This window comes from Trichosurus vulpecula, chromosome 1 (genome assembly GCF_011100635.1).
Source record: "Trichosurus vulpecula isolate mTriVul1 chromosome 1, mTriVul1.pri, whole genome shotgun sequence".
Classification (NCBI taxonomy): Eukaryota; Metazoa; Chordata; class Mammalia; order Diprotodontia; family Phalangeridae; genus Trichosurus; species Trichosurus vulpecula.
This window is the reverse complement of record NC_050573.1, coordinates 450,668,746-450,689,052: the sequence shown is the minus strand read 5'-3', so window position 1 is coordinate 450,689,052 and position 20,307 is coordinate 450,668,746. Positions and strand designations below refer to the sequence as shown.

The window sequence follows — 20,307 nt, the reverse complement described above, 5'->3', positions numbered from 1 at the left end:
CTCACTGGTAGAGAAAACTCCAAGGTGAGGAGATTCCCTCTGTGAATGCAGGCTGGTGTTTTCTCTGGAATTTATAGTCTTAGGTGCCTGGAACACTGAGAAGTTAAGTGACTGCTCAGGGTCACATGGCCAATAGATGTCAGAGGTGGGACTGGAACACAGGGCTCCCTGGCTTTGAGGACTTCTCTTACTATACCATGCTACCTCTCAGGTACTACAAAAAGATATGCGTTTGTTTTTTAAGGTAATGAATTATGGGAAAAGCAAAAATGCTATACCACTAGGATGATTTTTTAAAGTACACAAATAATTCAAGAACTTCTAATTCACAACTCGTAAATTATATATGTGTATGTATATATATATATATATATATACATACACATACATATATATATGCCAAATGGAAATGCACTGTATGAAAATATAAGGAGAAAGGACCATTATATGTTCTTACATTTTTATGGCACAATATATTTTGAGATGTTTCATATAGGAAATAATTCATCTAATTTGAATGTGGTAACAGATGGCTGAACAGAATTTTCATTTAGATTACTTCAACAATTCTTAAGTGAAACATCATATGTACTATTCAGCTATCAAGAGAATTTTAATCTATTTATTTAAATTAACTCTTTACTGAAACATCAAATTAAAATATCTTTTGAATAAAATGAAACCAAATTGTTTCAGAATTATATGTACAACTAACTCAGCATTTAACTCTAGATAAGGCTTATGTACACCAACATGTATAACACTGTGCTAAACACAAGGAATACAAGATATGTCAGTCTCTACCAGCAAGGAATTCATAACCTCATCTCTTCTAGGCCTATTAGATGACCTAAAAGCAAGACAAAATTTTATTCTAGGGTGGCTTTTTTATTTTGTTTTCATTGGCATATTGATTAATAACCTGGACAAGAAGGCTTGGACGAATTACACGGACTTATCAGAAAAACAGATCCTCAAACAGCCTATCCACCGAACAAGTTGCTTTTTTCATGGTTCGGATGCCAACTGATGACCTACTTCTATATTTTCTAATCAACCCCTTCTGAAGCTAATACTTTTCTCACTATGAACACAGAGTTATGCTGCCTTTAATATAACTCCTCTGGGCATAGCATAAAACCCTTATATCCTACCTGTCTCCCAGGGAATTATGTTTAAGGTAAGTATGCTTAGATTTTAAAATGTATATTAATATCAATGCTGTCATTTTCATTTTCCCCCTTCATTCTGCTCCATTCAGTCAACATCCTCTTCCCATCCAGCAAGCCTCCATCCTTTCTTCATTTTCCTCCACGGTCATCACGTATACTCCAACGGCTTCAATATCATCTCTATAAAGGAAACTATTTGCTCCACATGTCTGATTCTGAGCTCTTTGCCTGTACCTCCAACTGCTAGCAGGTCAATTCCAATTCCACTAGCAATAAGTCTGGAAGGTGTGACATTGTCTTCTCTCTTAAACCTCCTAGGTTATTCCCCTCAGCTTCCTTATTTCTATTGATGGCATTATCATCCTAATGATCACAGAGGCTAGAAACCTTTGTGTTGCCTCTCCTCTTCCCCTCTTTCTACCTAATTACATTTTCTGTCAATTCTACCTCCACATTAACTTCTCATGTGTCTTCACCTTTTTAAGTCACACTGCCATCAGTCTAGTTCAGACACTACTTTCTTCCTGGAATACTGTCATTGCTTCTAACTTGCCTTCCAGTCTTCAGAATCTCCCTTTTCTAATTCATCCTTTGCTTAATAGTCAAAATAATTTTCCTAATGTACAAGTTAAGGCTTATCACTACCCTGTCTCAAAAACCTTCAACCACACCTTATTCCTCAGGGGAAATGAACCAACAAAACTCTTTAGCATGGCATTCTCAACACTCCATAAGCTGGCCACAAACTAATTATTTTCATGACAACAGATTTTATTGATAGCTTGTGTACTTCTCTGTATTCATCACATAATTTTCCATTCATTTCATAATACAACTTTAACATGCCTTATGCTTTAATCAACTAGGCTGCTAGTTCCTCAGTACTATCCTACTCATACATTCTTACCCTCATACATTCACGCAAGGCACCAGCCCCATGTCTGTATTACACTCTATCCTCAACGCCATGTGCTAAAATCCTTAAGGCCTGACTCAGCTACCCCCTCCTCTATGAGGCCTTATACAATCCTGCTAACTTAACTGAATGTGATCCTTCCTTAGTGAGGTGACTTTCTCTTCTGTCTGGATATCGTCTTTGTTTCTATTATATTATGTCTTATATTACTTACGGGCATGCACTACCTGCCTTATAATACTATACGTCCCTTGAAGGCAGGACTGTGTTTTTTTTTAATTTATTTCTATATCCTATTGTATATCATAGTGCTTTGCATATAGAAGTGATTTAATAAATATTTGTTGCATGAAATTGAGTTGTTGTAGGGGTTATATCACTTCAAAGAGAATTTACTAACTTAAAAAGACTGATTCTACAACTATTAGGTGGGCTCAGATAGTAATTAATCCACTGAAATGTTATAAGGTCATAAGGTCTTAATGCAAAGATAACAGACCCAACTCTGATGATATTCATACTTACAGTGACTTTGTAGTATACTCCTTAAATTTATTAACAGACCCACATTGGTATGGGCATGGCTAGAGCCTTAAAAATAGCAAAATAATTTTGAAATGATAACAGAAAATTGGATTGGCATAAATATCTATATATATATATATATATATGTGTGTGTGTGTGTGTGTGTGTATGTGTGTGTGTGTATCTGTATAAATATAAATGAAAATATTGAAAAGGCAGGATTACAGATGTGGCCAGGGAAAACAAAACAAGAGGATTAAGGAATATCTCAGCAAATGTAGGACACAAAATACCCATATTATGGTGGATAATGAGCTGATTACTACCCAGCAATATATCATTTATTATGAACAAAAGAAATCAGATATTGAGATACACAGAAAATATAAGATATGTAGTGATATTATTTTCCCAATATAACCTTGCCTGGTCAGATTTTGTATTTTCAATTAAGGACTTAACAGCAAAAGGTAAGAAAAAGCTTGGGGTGAGTTCAGACAATATATTAAATCAGTAAAATAAACATGGAAAAGGTGATAGAAAGGTGGTACTTAAACATATGAAAGGTTCTTACACAAAAGAAAACTAACTGATCTCTACTCTCAGAACAATAGATGAAGAAATAGCCATAAGTTGAAGCACAAAATATTCAGACTGACAAGAGAGAAGGAAAAATTGTCTGATAGTGACAGATGTTAAATACTGAAATGAGTTACCAAGGAAGGTTGAAGACATCTCTTGAGGTCTTTAAAAATAGAATTGATTCTGTCTCTACATAATGTAATTCTGCTTAAAGGCACAAAGATGAACCAGATGAGCTTTCAAGGTTCATTTTCCAGTTCTAATAATTTCATGACTGTCAACCTCATTGAATTTGTAGAAAACTGTCACAACTAATGCATTATAACTAAATGTCCTAGGGAATTTTACTATGTTCTCTATATCCAAGGAAAGTCCTTCAGAAAAGGAAAAAAAATGAATTTGGTACCTTAAGTAAATTGTCATGAAAAACCATTGGAGTAAAAGTTAATAATAATTTAAAAGGCAATATAAATATCATTGAAGTAATTTTTTTTTAAGTTTTTATGTACCTTACCTATCAGGAACTCAACTAAATGGTATCTTTGCCCATTTGAAATGTGGCTGTGAATTGGGTCAGGAGCAAAAAAGTTTCTATATTTAGAACCACAACAAATACCACATAGTTCCTGCATCAATACTCATGCAACCTATTCACATAGAGTCTGTGAAGCCTTCACATGCAATGCTTACTTACATGTTACATTACAAATAATTATAACAAGTTTGGGTATCTAGTTCACATGCAATGCTTACTTACATGTTACATTACAAATAATTATAACAAGTTTGGGTATCTAGTTTTCAAGGCCATAACAAATTAGAGATAATAAATTTAAGGGGGAATGGGGCATGGAAAATAAATAGTGCCATAAACAGTCACACTAATCACAGCATTAAGTGATAACTGACAATCTGACAGCATGAAAAAAGGAAGATAAAATATTTAAAAATAAACAATTAAAAATATATAGCAGTTTGCAACAATCTATTGTAACTGCAAGTCCATATCTCAGTACTTCCTGAGAGCATTAATATATTCAACAGTAGATATTTATAAAAAAAAAATTATCATCCCAAAAGGTTAAATCTTTATCAATACAAAGTAAATCATGGCGAAGTGCATTATTTGCATATGTAAATGTACAATTATGATTAGTCCAAAAAAAGCTATTATTAAATGTCTCTACAATGCCAAGATTTCTACTCTATAACAAAGTTGATTTGTATGTATGTGTAAAGTAAGAACACCCTATTAAACAAAGAATTCACTTAATTTCAAAACTAAAATTTTCATAAAGTACATTGATTTATAATTACATCACATGACAGTGTGTTTCTGATGGGAACAGTATATGATAATTTGTCCTTCTGCAATATGAATGTCAAATGTACATTTACCATCAACAATGAATTTTGAACTTAATGGCGGCTGAACAAAATTGACGATATTATTACAATGCCAAATGGCTATATTGGGGCTGCATGGCAAGCTTAAGGAAGTCATAGTTATTCCTGATGCCTAGAGATAGTACTTTTTCTTATGTGAAATATCTTATGTGAATGGTAATCCTAATGTCAGGGAAATATTATTTTGTTATATCATTAAGTTAACTTTTATCTTTACAATTTTTAAAAAAGGATTAAAAAAACTAATTGCAAGTTAGATTTCTATTTTGGGAAACAAACTGCTTACGATCTGCAAATATAAAGGAAAGTTTAATTTAAAATGAAATCAAAAGAGATTACAATGAATATTTCTTATTCTTGCTGATCCTCCACAAAGTTACTACTCCAATGTCTCATCATGAGGTGGAGATAACTCTAGACTTTCAAGGGCTAGAAGTGAGGGCTCTGACAGATCTAACCAATGAGGCAGCATCTTGGTCAGCAGAGTTAGGTTCAAATTTCACCTCCAAAAGTCACAAGTCACTTAACCAGTTGTCTTTATGTAAAATGGGGATAATAATACCTGAAGTACCCACCACAAAGGACTATTGTGAGGATCAAATGAGATGGGTATAAAGTGGAAAGTCCACCTTGAAGCACTATATAAGATGTCATCATTATTCTTGACACTGTTATTATTATGGTTGTTGTCAGAACGACCACTTGCCATCTACAGCTCTGCTTGGTTTCAACTCCGGGAATAAGATGACCCTCCCAGGATAAACTGATCACTTCAATTCCCATCACGTAGCTACTTACTCAGCACTGGATACTCAACACCTTCCCACTTCTCTCAAGCTCCTCTCCCCTCAGATTGGAGGGCAAGGGGGTGGGCTCCTCCCAAAGCTTTCTTTATGGAAGGCAGGATTTGGACTTTCCAGATCACTCCACTTTCCATCTGCAGTTCTACTTGATTTCAGCTCCACTGAATAAGATGGAAGGAGAAACTACTTGGTATCTCCCTCCTCCCCACCCACCCTCCCATTTCCCAGCTTCCTTTTGGGTACTGTCTTGCCTTTTTAGATGAAAAATTCCTTGAAGGCAGGGACTGTTTTTCTTTTCCTTATTTATATCCCTAGTGCTTAGCACAGCACCTGGCACACATTAGGTATTTAATAAATGTTTATTGAATATCATCAGAGACACAAGCTGTCTGTCTGCTCTCTGAACCAAGACTAGGTAAATATGGAAAGGAAGATCACTAGTAGAGTTAGTAATTAGGTGAACAATTTTCAGTGCAACTATGAAATAAAACAAAGTACCAAATGGTCCCCAATTCTGTGTACAATAACGGTAGCAGAGTGCCAGAAAAGGGAGCAAAAGGTTCTAAGAATCACAATTTTTAGATAATTTATGAACATTTAACTCTTGTTACTCTAAATGTAAGATCTCTTTCCAGTGACTAATCAATGAGTTTACATGACAATGGAAAAAACGAACCACATCATTATTTACATTCTTGATATAAGTAAAACAAAAAGATATAAGAAAATTGTAGCTACATAAAAAGATAGACTGCAAATTCTATTTGGAAAGCAAAATAAAGGAGTTGTTAGAAATAGTTTTTATTGTGTTTTCAAAGTCAATACGAATCATTTCAAGAGACATTTGTTTATCTCTCCTTATAGTGCTCATGATGAGCCAAAGCCAAAAAGAAAACCACAAAGACAGTTGCAGCTTACGTACCAACATCTGATGGATAGGATGCAAAAGTGGAGAAATTCCATGAAGGCCTCATTAAGATCCTCCAAAGTCAAACATACTTTAATTCTCATACTTGACAAAAAACACTGACTCCATCTGACAAATGTCCTTGCTTTCTCCACATTGCTAATCGGTCTTTTTCCACTATCTCCTCCTTCAGCTGTCTCACATGAAAAGGTGGCCCTTCTTGCCACGGCAAATCTCTCTACATGAAGTCTTGATATTCCATCCTGCTTTTTTCTAGCAGACTGACCCATCATCCCCACTCTATCTACTGGTTTCTTCCCTGTTGCCTACAAGTACATCCATGTCTCCTTTGTCCTTAAAAAAAAAACCCCATCACTTGATCCAATAATCATCACAAACTATCATCCTACATCTCTACTCCCCTTCATTGCTAAACTCTGTGAAAGAGCCAAGTCCATTTGGTTCCAGGGACAGCCAGGTGGTACCACGCATACAGCACTAGGCCTGGAGTCAGGAAGACGTGAGTTCAAATCTGGCCTCAGACGCTTATAAGCTGTGTGACGCTGAGCGAGTCACTGTCTCAGTTCCCTCAGATGTAAAATGAGCTGGAGAAGGAAACAGCAAACTGCTCCAGTATCTTTGCCAAGAAAACCCAAATGAAATCACGAAGAATCAGACACAAATGAAATGATTTAACGATGACAACACCACTAGGTGCCTTCACTTCCTCTCCTGTCATTTGTTCTACCAATCTACAGGATGTCTCCCAAATGCATAGTTCAAAAACTAACAATTAAAACGCCTCTGGCCAAAATTACTAATGAATTCTTAATTACCAGACTTAATGATTTTTTTTCTCAAATCTCATCCTTCTTGACCTCATTGCCACCTCTGACACTACTGATTCCCTTTTTCTCCTTGATAACCTCTCCTCTCAATTTTTGGTACTGCTATTTTCTGGTGCTCCTTTTACTTACACGAATGTTCTTTCTCAGTTTCCATTGCTGGATCCTTATCCAGGCCATGTCCACTAACTGTGGATTTCCCCTAAGCATCTCTCTTGGTCCCTCTTCTCTTCTTCTACATTCTCTTGCTTGGTTCAATTATCATCACTATGCAGACGATTTCTAGACCTAAATATCCTATCCAAGTTTCTCTCCTGGGCTCTAGCCCCTCATTACCAACTGCTTTTTGGACATAAGAAACTGAACGTACTGTAGAAATCTCAAACTCAAAAAGTCCAAAACAGAAAGAACTCACTATCTTTTCCCCACAACCCCATGCTCTTCCTAACTTCCCTATAACTGTGAAGGGCAGGCACCACCACCTTCCCAGTCATCCAGGTTGAAGACCTGGATGTCATGCTTGAGTCACCCCTTACATTTACCACACATAACCAATTTGTTTCCAAGTGTCGTCATTTTGACCTTCACATCGTTCCTATGGTCCCCTTTCTCTTTCTTCACACAGCTGCTCCCAAGACAAGCACTCATCTCGTCATGCCCAGAATATTGCAGTAGCCACTCATGGATCTCCCTGCGACCAGTCTCTCCCCGCTCCAACCTATCCTTCACTCAGATGCCAAAGTGATTTTCTTAAGGCACAGGTTTGTCATATCACCTCCAACCCCCCACTCAGTAAACTCCCATTGTTCCCTATTGTCTTCAGGATCAAATCTAGGATTTTATAATTCTCTGTTTGGTTTTCCAAGCCTTCAACACCTTACCTCTTCCTACCTTTCTAACCTTCTTACTCTACATTCCCCTCCTTGTGCTTTACAATCTCGCTCCAATGGGCTGCTTGTTGCTTCTGGCACACAGTGGTACTGCTCCCTTCTGTGAGATACATGTTGACTCCTCCATGAGAATGTGAACTCCTTGGCAGAAAGGACTATGTTTGTGTTGGGACATCCCGGCATTTAGAAGAATACCTGGCATACCATAGGCATTTAATAAATGCTTACTTACTGATTGACATTAAAAAACTTGCCCATGCACACCCAACTAGTAAGTATCCAATGCAGGATTCATCATGACCCCACATTCAGCACTCTATCCAAGATGTCATAATAGGAGAAGCATTTGGAGAAATCTTCTGCCTATCACAAGCCAAAATCTGTCTATTTCTGGATAGTTCAAAAAATAGCAAATCCAACAAACTCCTTTGTTCTCATCTGTGTGTGAGAGACTCAGAACGTGCATCAGCTGTCTCATATTCCTACTCCTGCTTTTCCAGTCAAGCAAGTGGTATTGAATATTGATGAGAAAGTCTTCATCTAGCCTCTGGCAGTCATTTTAGACTAATTTGTTCAAGTACCAAATACCCAGTGTGCATTTTTGTGGGTAATTTGTGAATACTTCCTTTCATCCTAAGGGCACTCTGAATTTTGCATACACTGTTTATAATGAATATAGCTCATCACCTTTAATTTTATCTGTTTACTATTAACACAAAAGTACACACCCAAGTAGAGTTTCAAATCAGAAGATGCCCTTTAATCCTAGATGTTTAATATTTATTGTTTCATATTAAGTTAGAAAAAATGTAAATTAATGACATACACCATGTTTTCAAATTCTGGATTACATAGGATGCAATTATTTGTACAAGATGAAATTAAATGAATTTGCTTTATTAAAAATTCTTTTATGACACTGGGGATAAAAATAATTGTGAGAAATTTAATTTTTTACATGTAATTAAAGCCATTAGTGATATGACATGAATGTACGTAATTTTAAAAATTTGTTTAGATCTGTATAGAAATAACTTCTTTTGACTGAGTGTATAATTCTATTGATTTAGATGCTAAAATCCTTCACTGCTCTCAAAGCAGCAGAATTCTTACAATTATGAGTCAATGGTCTTATACAGAACAAACAACAGAATGCCTTTAGGCAATTTAAGATTATAAATCTGAATGTAAGATCAAAGTTGTAAATACATATGTATTCACTATTATTTTATATTGGCTTATAATATTATGATTCAGAAATGAATAAATTATAGATATTATAATTCATATAAACATGTATATATATATACACACACACACACATATCTATATTACATATATAAAACTTAGGTAATTCTGATTCCCTGTTAGTCTATCTATCTATCTACATATATATATGTATATATATCTACATATAGTCTAGCTATCTACATATAATGTATATAGGATCATAGAATCTTAGATTTTGAACTATAGGAAACCTTAAATGCCATTAATACAATCTCCTCATTTTATAGGTGAGGAAAGTGAGACTCAAAATATTACACAGCTAGTAGGGCATCAGATCCGTGATGTGAATGCCTGTTCTAACCCTCTATCTCATCTAGGTCATGCTACTTAGAATATGCAAGCCTTGAAGTTAGGACTAAAGGAGTTACAGAGCTACTACCACAGTCATGGCAAAATCGCACAACCTCTCAGAGGCCCAGGCAATCCTCTGTGACTTCACAATGCAGAATGTGAATGAAAGAGTTTCCTCACCTAGAGCTTCAAGAGGAGAGTCAAAGAGGAAAAGGATGAGGAGGATGTATCTGTATATGTGGTACATATGTAAGGGGGGAAGGTCCATTCCACCTCAATTAATGTAATTATAGAATGCCCAGAAATCTTATTTGAATCAGTTAATAGATATGATGCAGCTTTACATGTATCAACAAAATGATTTACACCCTGTGGTCTATTTAGGAAGTTTAAGCCATTTTGATTGGGCCAAGAAAGGAACAGCTGATTGGCTAAACAAACAAGTTAACCATATCTCTGGGGGGCTTTAAACAGCAGAGAGATTTCAGCTGTTCATCAGTCAGTCGGTGAGTCATTCAAGTGGTGAACAGGGCAAGTAGTGAATGAGTATAGCAGTGGGGGACTCCCAAGGTCAAGAGCTGAGGATTCCAGTGCCAGAGCTGGAGCCAAGATGCTGAAAGGGGATTGCTCTTGTTGGGGAAGGGAAGGTTCCTCCCCTCCTCCCTCCACCCTCCCCTCAATCCTATATCTTTGACTATGTAACTGGAGAGACTAGAGTCTAGTCCCATTGGAGGGGAATGTAGAATAAGAAGGTTAGAAAGGTAGGAAGAAGGAAGGTGGTGAAGGGTGTGGAAAGCCAAACAGAGGATTTTATAGTTGATCCTGGACACAATAGAGAACAACAGGAGTTTACTGAGTGGGGGTGCGGGTGGGGGTGACCTAGTCAGACTTGTGCTTTAAGAAAATCACTTTGGTGTCTGAGTGGAGGATACATAGGAGTGGGGCTGGTGGCCGGGATCAGGGCGATTGGACTTCTAGGACACAGTGAATAAATCCAGGAGCAGGGTAACACCCTGAGAGTATTGAGAAAAGAGAATAAGCTGAAACCATGACTCCTCGTACCAGAGAAGAATGACAGCTTTGCATTCGAGAAAGGATTTCCAGGCCATAAATCATTAGGAAGCAGAAGGAAAAGGAACCTACCCTGTGTCAGGAACTATACTAAACACTTTAAATACATTTTATTTGGTTCACACAACAATACTGTGATATCTTCATAATAATCCCCATTTTACAGTTAAGGAGGTGAGGCAGAGATTAAACAACTTGCCCAGGATCACCTAGCTAGTAAGTATCTGAGGCTGTATTAGACCTACCTTTGCCACACGTTCTCTGCATGATGTCTCACTACCGCTGGACTCAAAGTTTGTGCCCATTCTTCTTGGGTTCAAGTATGCACCTGTGGCAGAGTGGGCTCCAGGATGTTGAGGGAAATGATGTGTACCCCCTATTCTTATTATATCACCTCAGAAAGTACCTTTGAGAAAAGCTAATTGAGGCTTCTGACAGATTGTTAATGGGAAGCAAACCAGTAAGGGATTATGAACAACACTAGAAACCCAGGCCCTTAAGGTTGTCCTAAGAACCTTGAGAATAACTAACAACCAACCTTCTGCAGACCCCAAACATCAAGTGTGATAGAAGGTTGGGGGAGTGGTCCTGGGAGTGTGTATGTATGTGTATAAAACACACATACACATTTATGGTCCTTTCAAACATTTAATCTATACACATTAATTCAGGGCATGCACTGAACTAAGGTTATTTTACACATGAGAAACTTCAGGAGGGAGAAATTTAAGTGACTCCTTCTGTCATTCCAAAAATCATGGCAAAAACAAGAATAAAACTAAATTTTCCAAATTCTTTATCCAATAGCCTCAATTACCTCAGTTGTTTAAAAAAAATGCCAGTGGCATGACATTTCAATCAGATAAAAAGTATTTAGTAAAATATGTACTCTAAATCCCAAACACTACCCACACCAAGGATCCAAAAAACTAATCATGTATATTTATGTTTCTAGCATGGTAACATCATTTATTAGTCCCCAAATATCACAAAATATAATCTATGTATTATATTTCTTATTAGGAATCCTGATGAATATTACTGTATTTCCTTCTCCTTTCTGCCCAGTTATTCCTTTTTGGCAAGATGTGCATCAGTTTTATAACACACTAATAACCTGGAGGAATTAATGCCTGTCTAGTGGCCTAATTCTGTTTTTCCCAACTCAAACTATATTACAGGATGGTAAAATATCTAGCATAAATTTTCTAGTAGAAATCTCTTGAAAGTTCAAGAGGGTAAAGAACAGGAGCTGGAAAAACATAGGAAAAGAATTGTAAGACAAGAAATAGAGAAAGAAGGAAAAAAGTTTTTTTTTAAATTTATAGTCTTAATAAATATCGAAATAAAAGAACTATCTTTTCAAAGATGTTCACATTAGTATTAAATACAATTATAAAAAACTGGAGGTAATCTAAATGTCCAACAGGGGAATGGTTAAAAGGACTGAGGTACATTAATGTAACATAATACCATAGCGCAATTAAGATCAGTAAGTGAAAATACTTTTTTAAAAATCTGAGACCTTTGTGAAATAATTCATAGAATAAAAAAGCAGAGAGAACACACACTATCTATGATCACATGAGAAAAAGTGAATGAAAACAAGTGAATAAAATTTGTCCCCAAAGAAGAGATGAAAAAAAAAAAGCATTCTCTTCTTTCCATAGGTGAGGGGCTGAGGTAGAAATGTTGGTTAGTTTAGCTGAACTGTTCTTTTTTCGTCTTTGTCATTATTTGATAAAAGGGACGACTCTGAAGGTACAGGGATAAATAAGAATATATGGAGTAACAAAAGAGATATAAAAAGAAAAGATAACCCAAACCATTTTAATTAATACATTAACAAAGATCTCTTAATTGCCATATCTAAGGGCCTTTTCTCAAACCTCAGCCTTCTTGACCTCTGTACAGCTTCCATGCGATATCCAGTTGTTATACGTGACCCCTCTTATGGGGGTAATCCCAGACCTTCTTTTTCTTCTTCTCTATATGCTCTCATTTGATCTCAGCTCCCATGGATTCAGCAAATTTCCATTCAGATGATTCTCAGATCTATTTTTCAAACCCTAGTCTCTCCTGAATTCCTGTACTACACCACTAATCACATATTAACCATTTCAATCTAAATTACTATAGGCATCTCAAATTTGTTATGTCCAATACATAACTCATTATCTTTACCTCTAAACCCTCTTTTCTTTTGAATATCCCTGTTCAAGTTGAGGGCACACCATCTCCTTGTCATGCAGGTTCACAACCTCAGTGTCATCCCTGACTATGCTCTCTGCCTCGCCCAACATACCCTGTCAGTTGCCAGATCTTGTAATTTCTTTCCGAACAATATCTTTCCTGCATGTCCCCATGTCTTCATTCACACAACTACCACCATAGTTCAGGCCCTCACAACTTCTCCTCTAGACTACTGTGTGATACCCCTCCTATTTGTTCTCATTGTCTTAAGTGTCTCCTCCACACAACTGCCAATTTCAAAGATTGTTGGTTTTTTCTTCTTTTTTTATTAGTTTATTTTAAATTGAAATAGTAAAATATAAGAGAGGGTTCAAAATATACAGCAATAAATTTCCATTTCAAGAAAGCCTACCTAATAAACACTTCACATTGTGTTCAGAGCTATCCACCTTTTCTTTTCTTTCGAGTTTTCTTTTGTTCTTTGCTGTGTGCTTTTTACTTTGTTTTTTCCCCTCTTTCCTCCCCTCCACCTGAAGGTTACAATTAAGCATGGATGTATGCATATATGTATGTCTGTATATGTATATTAACATACATATATATATAATCACATATACACAGAAATGTATACATATATACGCATACATATACTTAGATATCTATAATCAAACTCATATATAGACATATCAATTCATATGCATACTACACTTGTTTGTCCTCTGTTTCTCTGAGGGTAGATAACGTCTTCCTTCATAAGTCCAAGTCTTTCTATATTTTTCCAAGTGCACCAACTCATCATTTTCTACGCCACAGAAATATTCCAACCTTATACTGTCTAGTTATTTTAAATAGTCTAAAACAATATTAATATGGCTGACATATAGTGTAGTTTCTCTGTCTCTTTTGATTGAATCTATTTTAGCTTTAACTTTGTCTGAGATCATGATCACTACCCTGGTTTTTTCCTAATAAATGCTACTCCTGATGTTTATTTTATATTTGTGCATATTTCTTATTTCCTATCCCTCCTGACTCCTCTACTCTACTTCTACTCCTACCTTGCTCTCCCTTATCCTCTCCCCCACCCTTTCCCCTTATCCTCTTGTTTCTATCTGAATTTAGACTTCCATAGCCTTCCAAATATGTTATTCCCTCTTTATCCCATTCCCATTAATCTAGACACTGTTCTATTACCCCCCCATTCCCTCATCCTCTTCTTTCTTTATAAATTTAGAAGATTTTATTCCCTTCTAAATGTATATATTGTTCTCTATTTAACCCAGATCTGATGTGAATAGGGTTGCCTCTAAAAATCCCTCCCTTATCCTCTCCCCCTTCCCTGTCCCCTTAGCCTTTTATTTCTTTCTGAACTTAGAAGACTTTTATACCCTTCTGGATATATACATATTATTACTTCTTCAATCCATTCCCAATGAGAGTAGGGTTCCAGAACTACCAGCCCTCCTCTTCTATCTAATTCCTCTGTGTTAGTTCTTTTTCTCACCTCATTTGTATAAAATAATTACTCTTTTTACCTCTTCCAAAACAGTTTTACTCTTTTTGAATCACATCATATTCAGGTCTATCCCACTCTTTCTTTCAAACTACCCAATTACTAATAACAATCTTGGACATATGTTTTACATTTTCTCATATAAAAAGTACACAGTCTGTCCTTATTGAGTCCCCTGTAATTAGTCTTTGATGTTTACCTTATATTTTTCTCTTGGATCTTATATGTCAAATTTTCTATTAAATTCAGGTTTTTCTGCAACAAAATTCTGAAAGTCTGGCAATTCATTGAATGTTCTTTTTCTCATTCAGGATTATATTGATCTTTTCTGGGTACGATATTTTCGGCCACAACCCCAGCTCTTTTGCTCTTTGACATATAGTGTTCCAAGACCTGTGGTCTTTTAGTGTTGACACTGCTAGGTCTTGTGTGATTCTAATTCTGGCTCCACCATAATTGAATTTTTTTTTTCTTGTTGCTAGTAACATTTTCTCCTTGAACTGAGGGTTTTGGAATTTGACTGTGATGTTCCTGTAGGTTTTCCTTGTAGAATCTCTTTCAGGTGGTGATTGGTGGATTTTTTTCCTATTTCTACTTTCCCCTCTTGTTCCAATACTTCGGAACAATTTTCTTCAATTATTTCTTGTATTATTGTATCAAAATTCTTTTTTGATCATAGCTTTCAGATAGTCCAATTATTTTTATGCTTCCTCTTTTTGATCTGTTCTCCAGACCAATTGTTTTACTTATGAGGTGTTTCACATCCTCTTCTATTTTTTCATTCTTTATATTTTATTTTATTATTTCTTGGTCTCTTATAACTTTGCTGGCTTCCCCATGCCCAATTCTAATTTTCAGGAACCATTTTCTTCCTTAAGATTCTGGATCTCCTTTTCCACTTGGTTGACTATCTTTTCATAATCTTCTTGTTTTTCTTGGATTGTTCTTATTTTTCCTCAATCTCTCTCATTTGATTTTTTAAGTATTTTTAAAGTTCTTCTGTGAATTCTTTTAGGGCAGGTGACTATTTGATGTTACTCTTTAGAGTAGGAGAGGTTTTTGTTTTGTTTTTTTTTGCTTCAGTATCCTCCTCTGAAGATAAACCCCGGTTTTCTCTATTTTCATAGTAACTTTCTATAATTGTGTTCTTTATCCTTTGCCTGCTCATTTAAAACAAAATTTTAGCAGCTTATTATTGTAATCACCTCTAGTCCTGGGGTTAGGGGAATGGAGCCTCTGGCATCAGAACCTCCTTTAGTTGTCCCCTCTGGCCTTGAACTGAAACCAAGAACTCTGCCCTCCTGTAAGTGCCCATAGCCAGTGACATCCATGCCCCACTACTTCTGTACTCACACAGCGTGTGCTGGTTTCTTCTTGCTCAGGTGAGCGTCTTGGCAGCACAGCTGGGCCTGATGACCCCAAAGTAATTTTTCTTAAACATAATGTGAACATATCACACTCCTCTCCACCCAATCAATAAATTCCTGTGGCTTCATATTACCTCAAAGATCAAATATCAAATATTCTATTTAGTACATAAAGCCCTTCACGATCTGACCCCTTGCTACCTTTGCAACTGGTTCCATTACACTGGCCTATTGGCTAGTCTGACTATCTTCCACTCCTGGGATGCTCTTGCTATCCTCCACCTTGTAGAATACCTTGCTTTCTTTAAGACCCAGGCCAGTGACACTTCCTCCAAGAGGCTTCTCTTGGTTCCCCCAGCCTTCTTCTCTAAAGCTTCCTGTCACATGCTCAGATCCATCTTATATTTACATTTTTATGTATACATATATGTTGTTTCCCCCCATTAAAGTATAAGTTCCTTGATGGCAGATTTTTTTTTTTTGCTTTTCATTTTGTACCCTCAGCACTTAAGCACAGTGTGTAGCACTTAGTAAAGTGGTTAATAAATGTTCTTGATTGATACATTTCTGTGAGGTTTCTATCAAAGATGGTTCAATTTTTTGCTGCCTGCTGCCCTTTTTGTGGGGTGGGGGAGGGGAAGAGGGATCTATAAGGACAGGAACAGACAAATCTGATGAGAATTTAGAGGGAAGGAATGAAAGAATATTATCATACATTGCTCATTTATATTAATTACTCTAAATGTAAATGGTTACAAGCAAGTTTAATTGGTTATACTGATATTTGATGAGAAATTTCTTTTTTTAGGTGCTTAATAAATGTTTATTGGTTGACTGAATGATAGTGACCAAGATTGTCGTGATAAGGTCACCCAATTTTTTGCTGCCTGCTGCCCTTTTGGGGAGGAAGAAAAGCAAAAAAAGATCTAAAAGGAGGGAAGAGAGGAAGGGGCAGGAGAGGAGAGGAAAGTAATAGGCAAATCTGATGAGAATTTAGAGGGAGGGACTGAAAAAATATTATCACACATTGCTCATTTAAATTAATTACTTTAAATGTAAACAAGTTACAAGCAAGTTCAATTGTTTATACTGATGTTTAGTGAGAAATTTATTTATTTTTAAAGGTGCTTAATAAATGTTTATTGGTTGGTTGATTAATAGTGGCCAAAATTCTCATGATAAGGTCCCACACAATCTAAACAGAGAAAATGGTAAACCCTGTTACTTCACATATGCCTGCTTCCTTGGTACACCTTTCCCTCTAATGAGAAATTTCTAATGAAATTTTTTATGATTTTAAAATAAGTGAGAGCCACTAGTGGTAAAAATTTTGTGGACTGAGGAAAATTTGCTACAGACTGTTTCACTGTTTCAACTGGAAAACACTGATCTAAAACTCAATATTAGATAAGGAATGACTTTGGTACCTGTAAGTGAGCAAAACATTAATTATACGTCAAAGCTTAACTTAAAAAATACATATTAATCCACAGACACATGATGTTTCTAAAGCTCTTCCAAAAGCGCAGAGTGTCCTAGATGCACACATCCAACCCACCGCTTTTGGATATCATTCCAGTCCCTCTGAAGCATCTCATTCTCTCTCTGCAGGTGCTTGTTCTTGGCGAGCTGGTCGGACACACAGTTTAGGCAATAGCTCATCAGTTCTCGAATGACTTCAGCTGGGCTTGAGACCTTCTGCAGGTTCAGTGATCCAAGTATAAACTAGGACAAAAGGAAAAGCTGAGTTAATTTCTGGTGACTAAAAAAGATTAAGTATGTAGTTTTCAAACCCAAGGTTTTTTTGTGTTTTAGTTTAGTTTAGTTTTTTTTTAACAGGCAAAAAAAATGTAAAGCATTAATATCACTTCACTTGAACATTTCAGATATTAGGGAGAAACCCAAGTATTTTACCGATTTTATTTTTCCTATTCATGTTTATAATAGTAATAAAAATGCAACCTAACAGCAATGGTTTCTTAAAACCTTCGAAGGACCCACCAAAAAAACAGCATATTATCTATTACCACAAAAGGGCAGTTACTATTGTTGTTCAGTTGTGTTCAACTCTTTGTGACCCAATTTGGGCTTTTCTTGGCAAAGATACTGGTTTGCCATTTCCTTCTCCAGGTCATTTTACAGATGAGGAAACTGAGGCAAACAGGGTTGAGTGACTTGACCAGGGTCACACAGCTAATGAGTGTCTGAGGTCAAATTTGAACAGAGGAAGATGAGTCTTCCTGACTTCAGGCCTGGCACTCTATCCACTGCATCACCTAGTTGCCCAACAAAAAGGGCCGTACCATTTGTTTATTTGTTACCAACCTAATTTGCATTCTCTTTATTCAGTTAAAAATGCTTATAGCAACACATTTTAAAGCTAATCTCTGGTAATGTGTATGGGAAGGGCATAATGAAGTTTAACATTGTTTAAACAAAGATTCTCATACCAGAGAAGAATGAATTATTATGGTATTAAGAGACTAGCTTGCCTGCCCTATTGGTGGCAGTTGTTGGTGAGACTATGGACCTAATGATACAATTATAAAAAGACCTTAGCACAGTGCTTGGCACACAGTAGGCACTGAATAAATGTTTATTGACTGACTGGAACATCTGGCTTCTTCTTTTACTGAAAACCTATCATATGTATTTGTGTATGTACACACACACATACCTGTATATACACATACACACACAATATGCACTCTCCTAAGATCAGAGAATTTAGTCAGTCATGAAATCACGAACTTCAGAGATCATCTAATCCAACAGCTCATGAACTGAATGAATGAATGAAAAAGCATTTAGGAAGCATTTGCTATATACATTTTACAGGTAAGATAACTGAAGCACAGAAATATTAAATGATTTGCACAAAGTTGCACGCTAAGTTAGTGTCAAAACCAAGAAACAGAAGACCAGTCTTCTAACTCAGCTAAATGATCCAAAATACCACATGTGATTGTAAGTAAGAACATTCCCTAAATAAACAATTGAAGAATATAACACTATCCTGATTGTTTAAAACATTTTAAAAGATAAGCTATAGTATCCATGAAGATGAGATTCAGCACCTTGCCGGAGTGGAGTGAGTACTGGATCTGAACTCAGAGAGCCACTGTGCCACTTACTGTGTACCCCTGAACAGTCACTTAATCTCTTTGAGCAAGCTTCTTGATTAAGTCTGTTTGTTAGGTGTATTTCTCAAAGGCATTCTAGATCGGTGACTGACTGCGTCCAGAATTGAAAAGGAGTAGGAAATTAGACCAAATTGCCTTTGGGAAACTATTCTGTGAGTTCAATGACCCTAAAATGATCACCAAATCAAAAGTCTAGCATTTGCACTCTAAGTATCACCAAGTTATGCTATACACCTAAGAATCCTGGATTAACAATCTCTGAAGAATCAATGTTTCAGTTGCCCCAAAGGACAACAAAAATTGAGCCATGGTGGTTCAAGTGGCACCACGTATTTCTGACAATGATTTGTTCATAAGAGGTAGGATAAGAGATAGGACCTGCATGACTCAAAAGAGAGGCGTGCCGATAATATATCAAGAGAGGACAATCTACGTGCTGTACTGGAACCTCCAAAACATTAAAATAACCAGAGGAAGTCTACATGAACATTAGGTGCCTCCCTTAAAATGTATTCACACAAAGATGGATAAGAAATGCACAGGGTAGGAAGACATGGAGGGCCTATGATACATGCCAGTGGACAGACTATCCACATCAAGAAGATCATGGGTTTGTTGAAGTATTAAAATATTGTTTCACAGTTATCTGCTTCTATGACAGCTTTCTTATGAGCTGTAATTTGAAAACTTTTTTTTTTAAAAAAAGTCATACGTAGGATAACATCTAAAATTTTATTTAAAGCACCAGAAATGTAATTATATTTGTAATTTTTTTAAAGTTAAAAATCCAGAGACTACTAAAAGTTAAATGGTCTACTTATTTCTTTCCATTGAATGTAAAAGTAAGACACAAAAGAATAAGTCAGCCTGGCACCCAAATCTACAGCCACCTGAACAATTGTTGAGCAGAACAGAATAAAGACCTAGTGGGGGTAATACAGAAATAGGGAGCTCTGTATCTTTGGGGGTGGGGCTAGCTAAATTTGGGGATGAGTTGCATTTAAAGGTTTTTTTTAACTTTTAATTATAAACTTTTGCGATTACCTTAGGATAACACTGTGAGAGAATTCTTTTTTTTTCTGTTTCTAAAACTTTATGGTACTTCAGATTCTATGCGTCATCTACATATAGCATAATTTTACATTTTTCCCTTAAGAAGTTTTTATAATAATTCAATTCCTTGAGAATGCCTTTATATAATATTTTAAAAAATTATTTGGCAAGATCCACTTCCAACAATGTACATGTTGGAGAATAAGTTAGTTAGTTTACCAAAAAAATTAAAGGCTAGTAAAATGTCCCTACGTGTCACCCCATTTCCCTAGAGTACTATTTTTAAACGATGTCAAGTAGTTCTTATATCTTGCGACTATTTGGATTTGTAGCTCAGTG

The 20,307-nt window shown here is 36.2% G+C and overlaps 1 protein-coding gene across 1 annotated transcript in view; it reads right to left on the bottom strand.

Annotated features, from left to right (window-relative positions):
- Positions 1-20,307, bottom strand: part of XRCC4 (X-ray repair cross complementing 4) — a 379,274-nt gene that overhangs the window by 170,065 nt on the left and 188,902 nt on the right. The window contains exon 4 of the mRNA XM_036765940.1: positions 17,331-17,497. Within this exon, the coding sequence (XP_036621835.1) occupies positions 17,331-17,497 (167 nt within the window). The remainder of the gene's footprint in view (positions 1-17,330; positions 17,498-20,307) is intronic.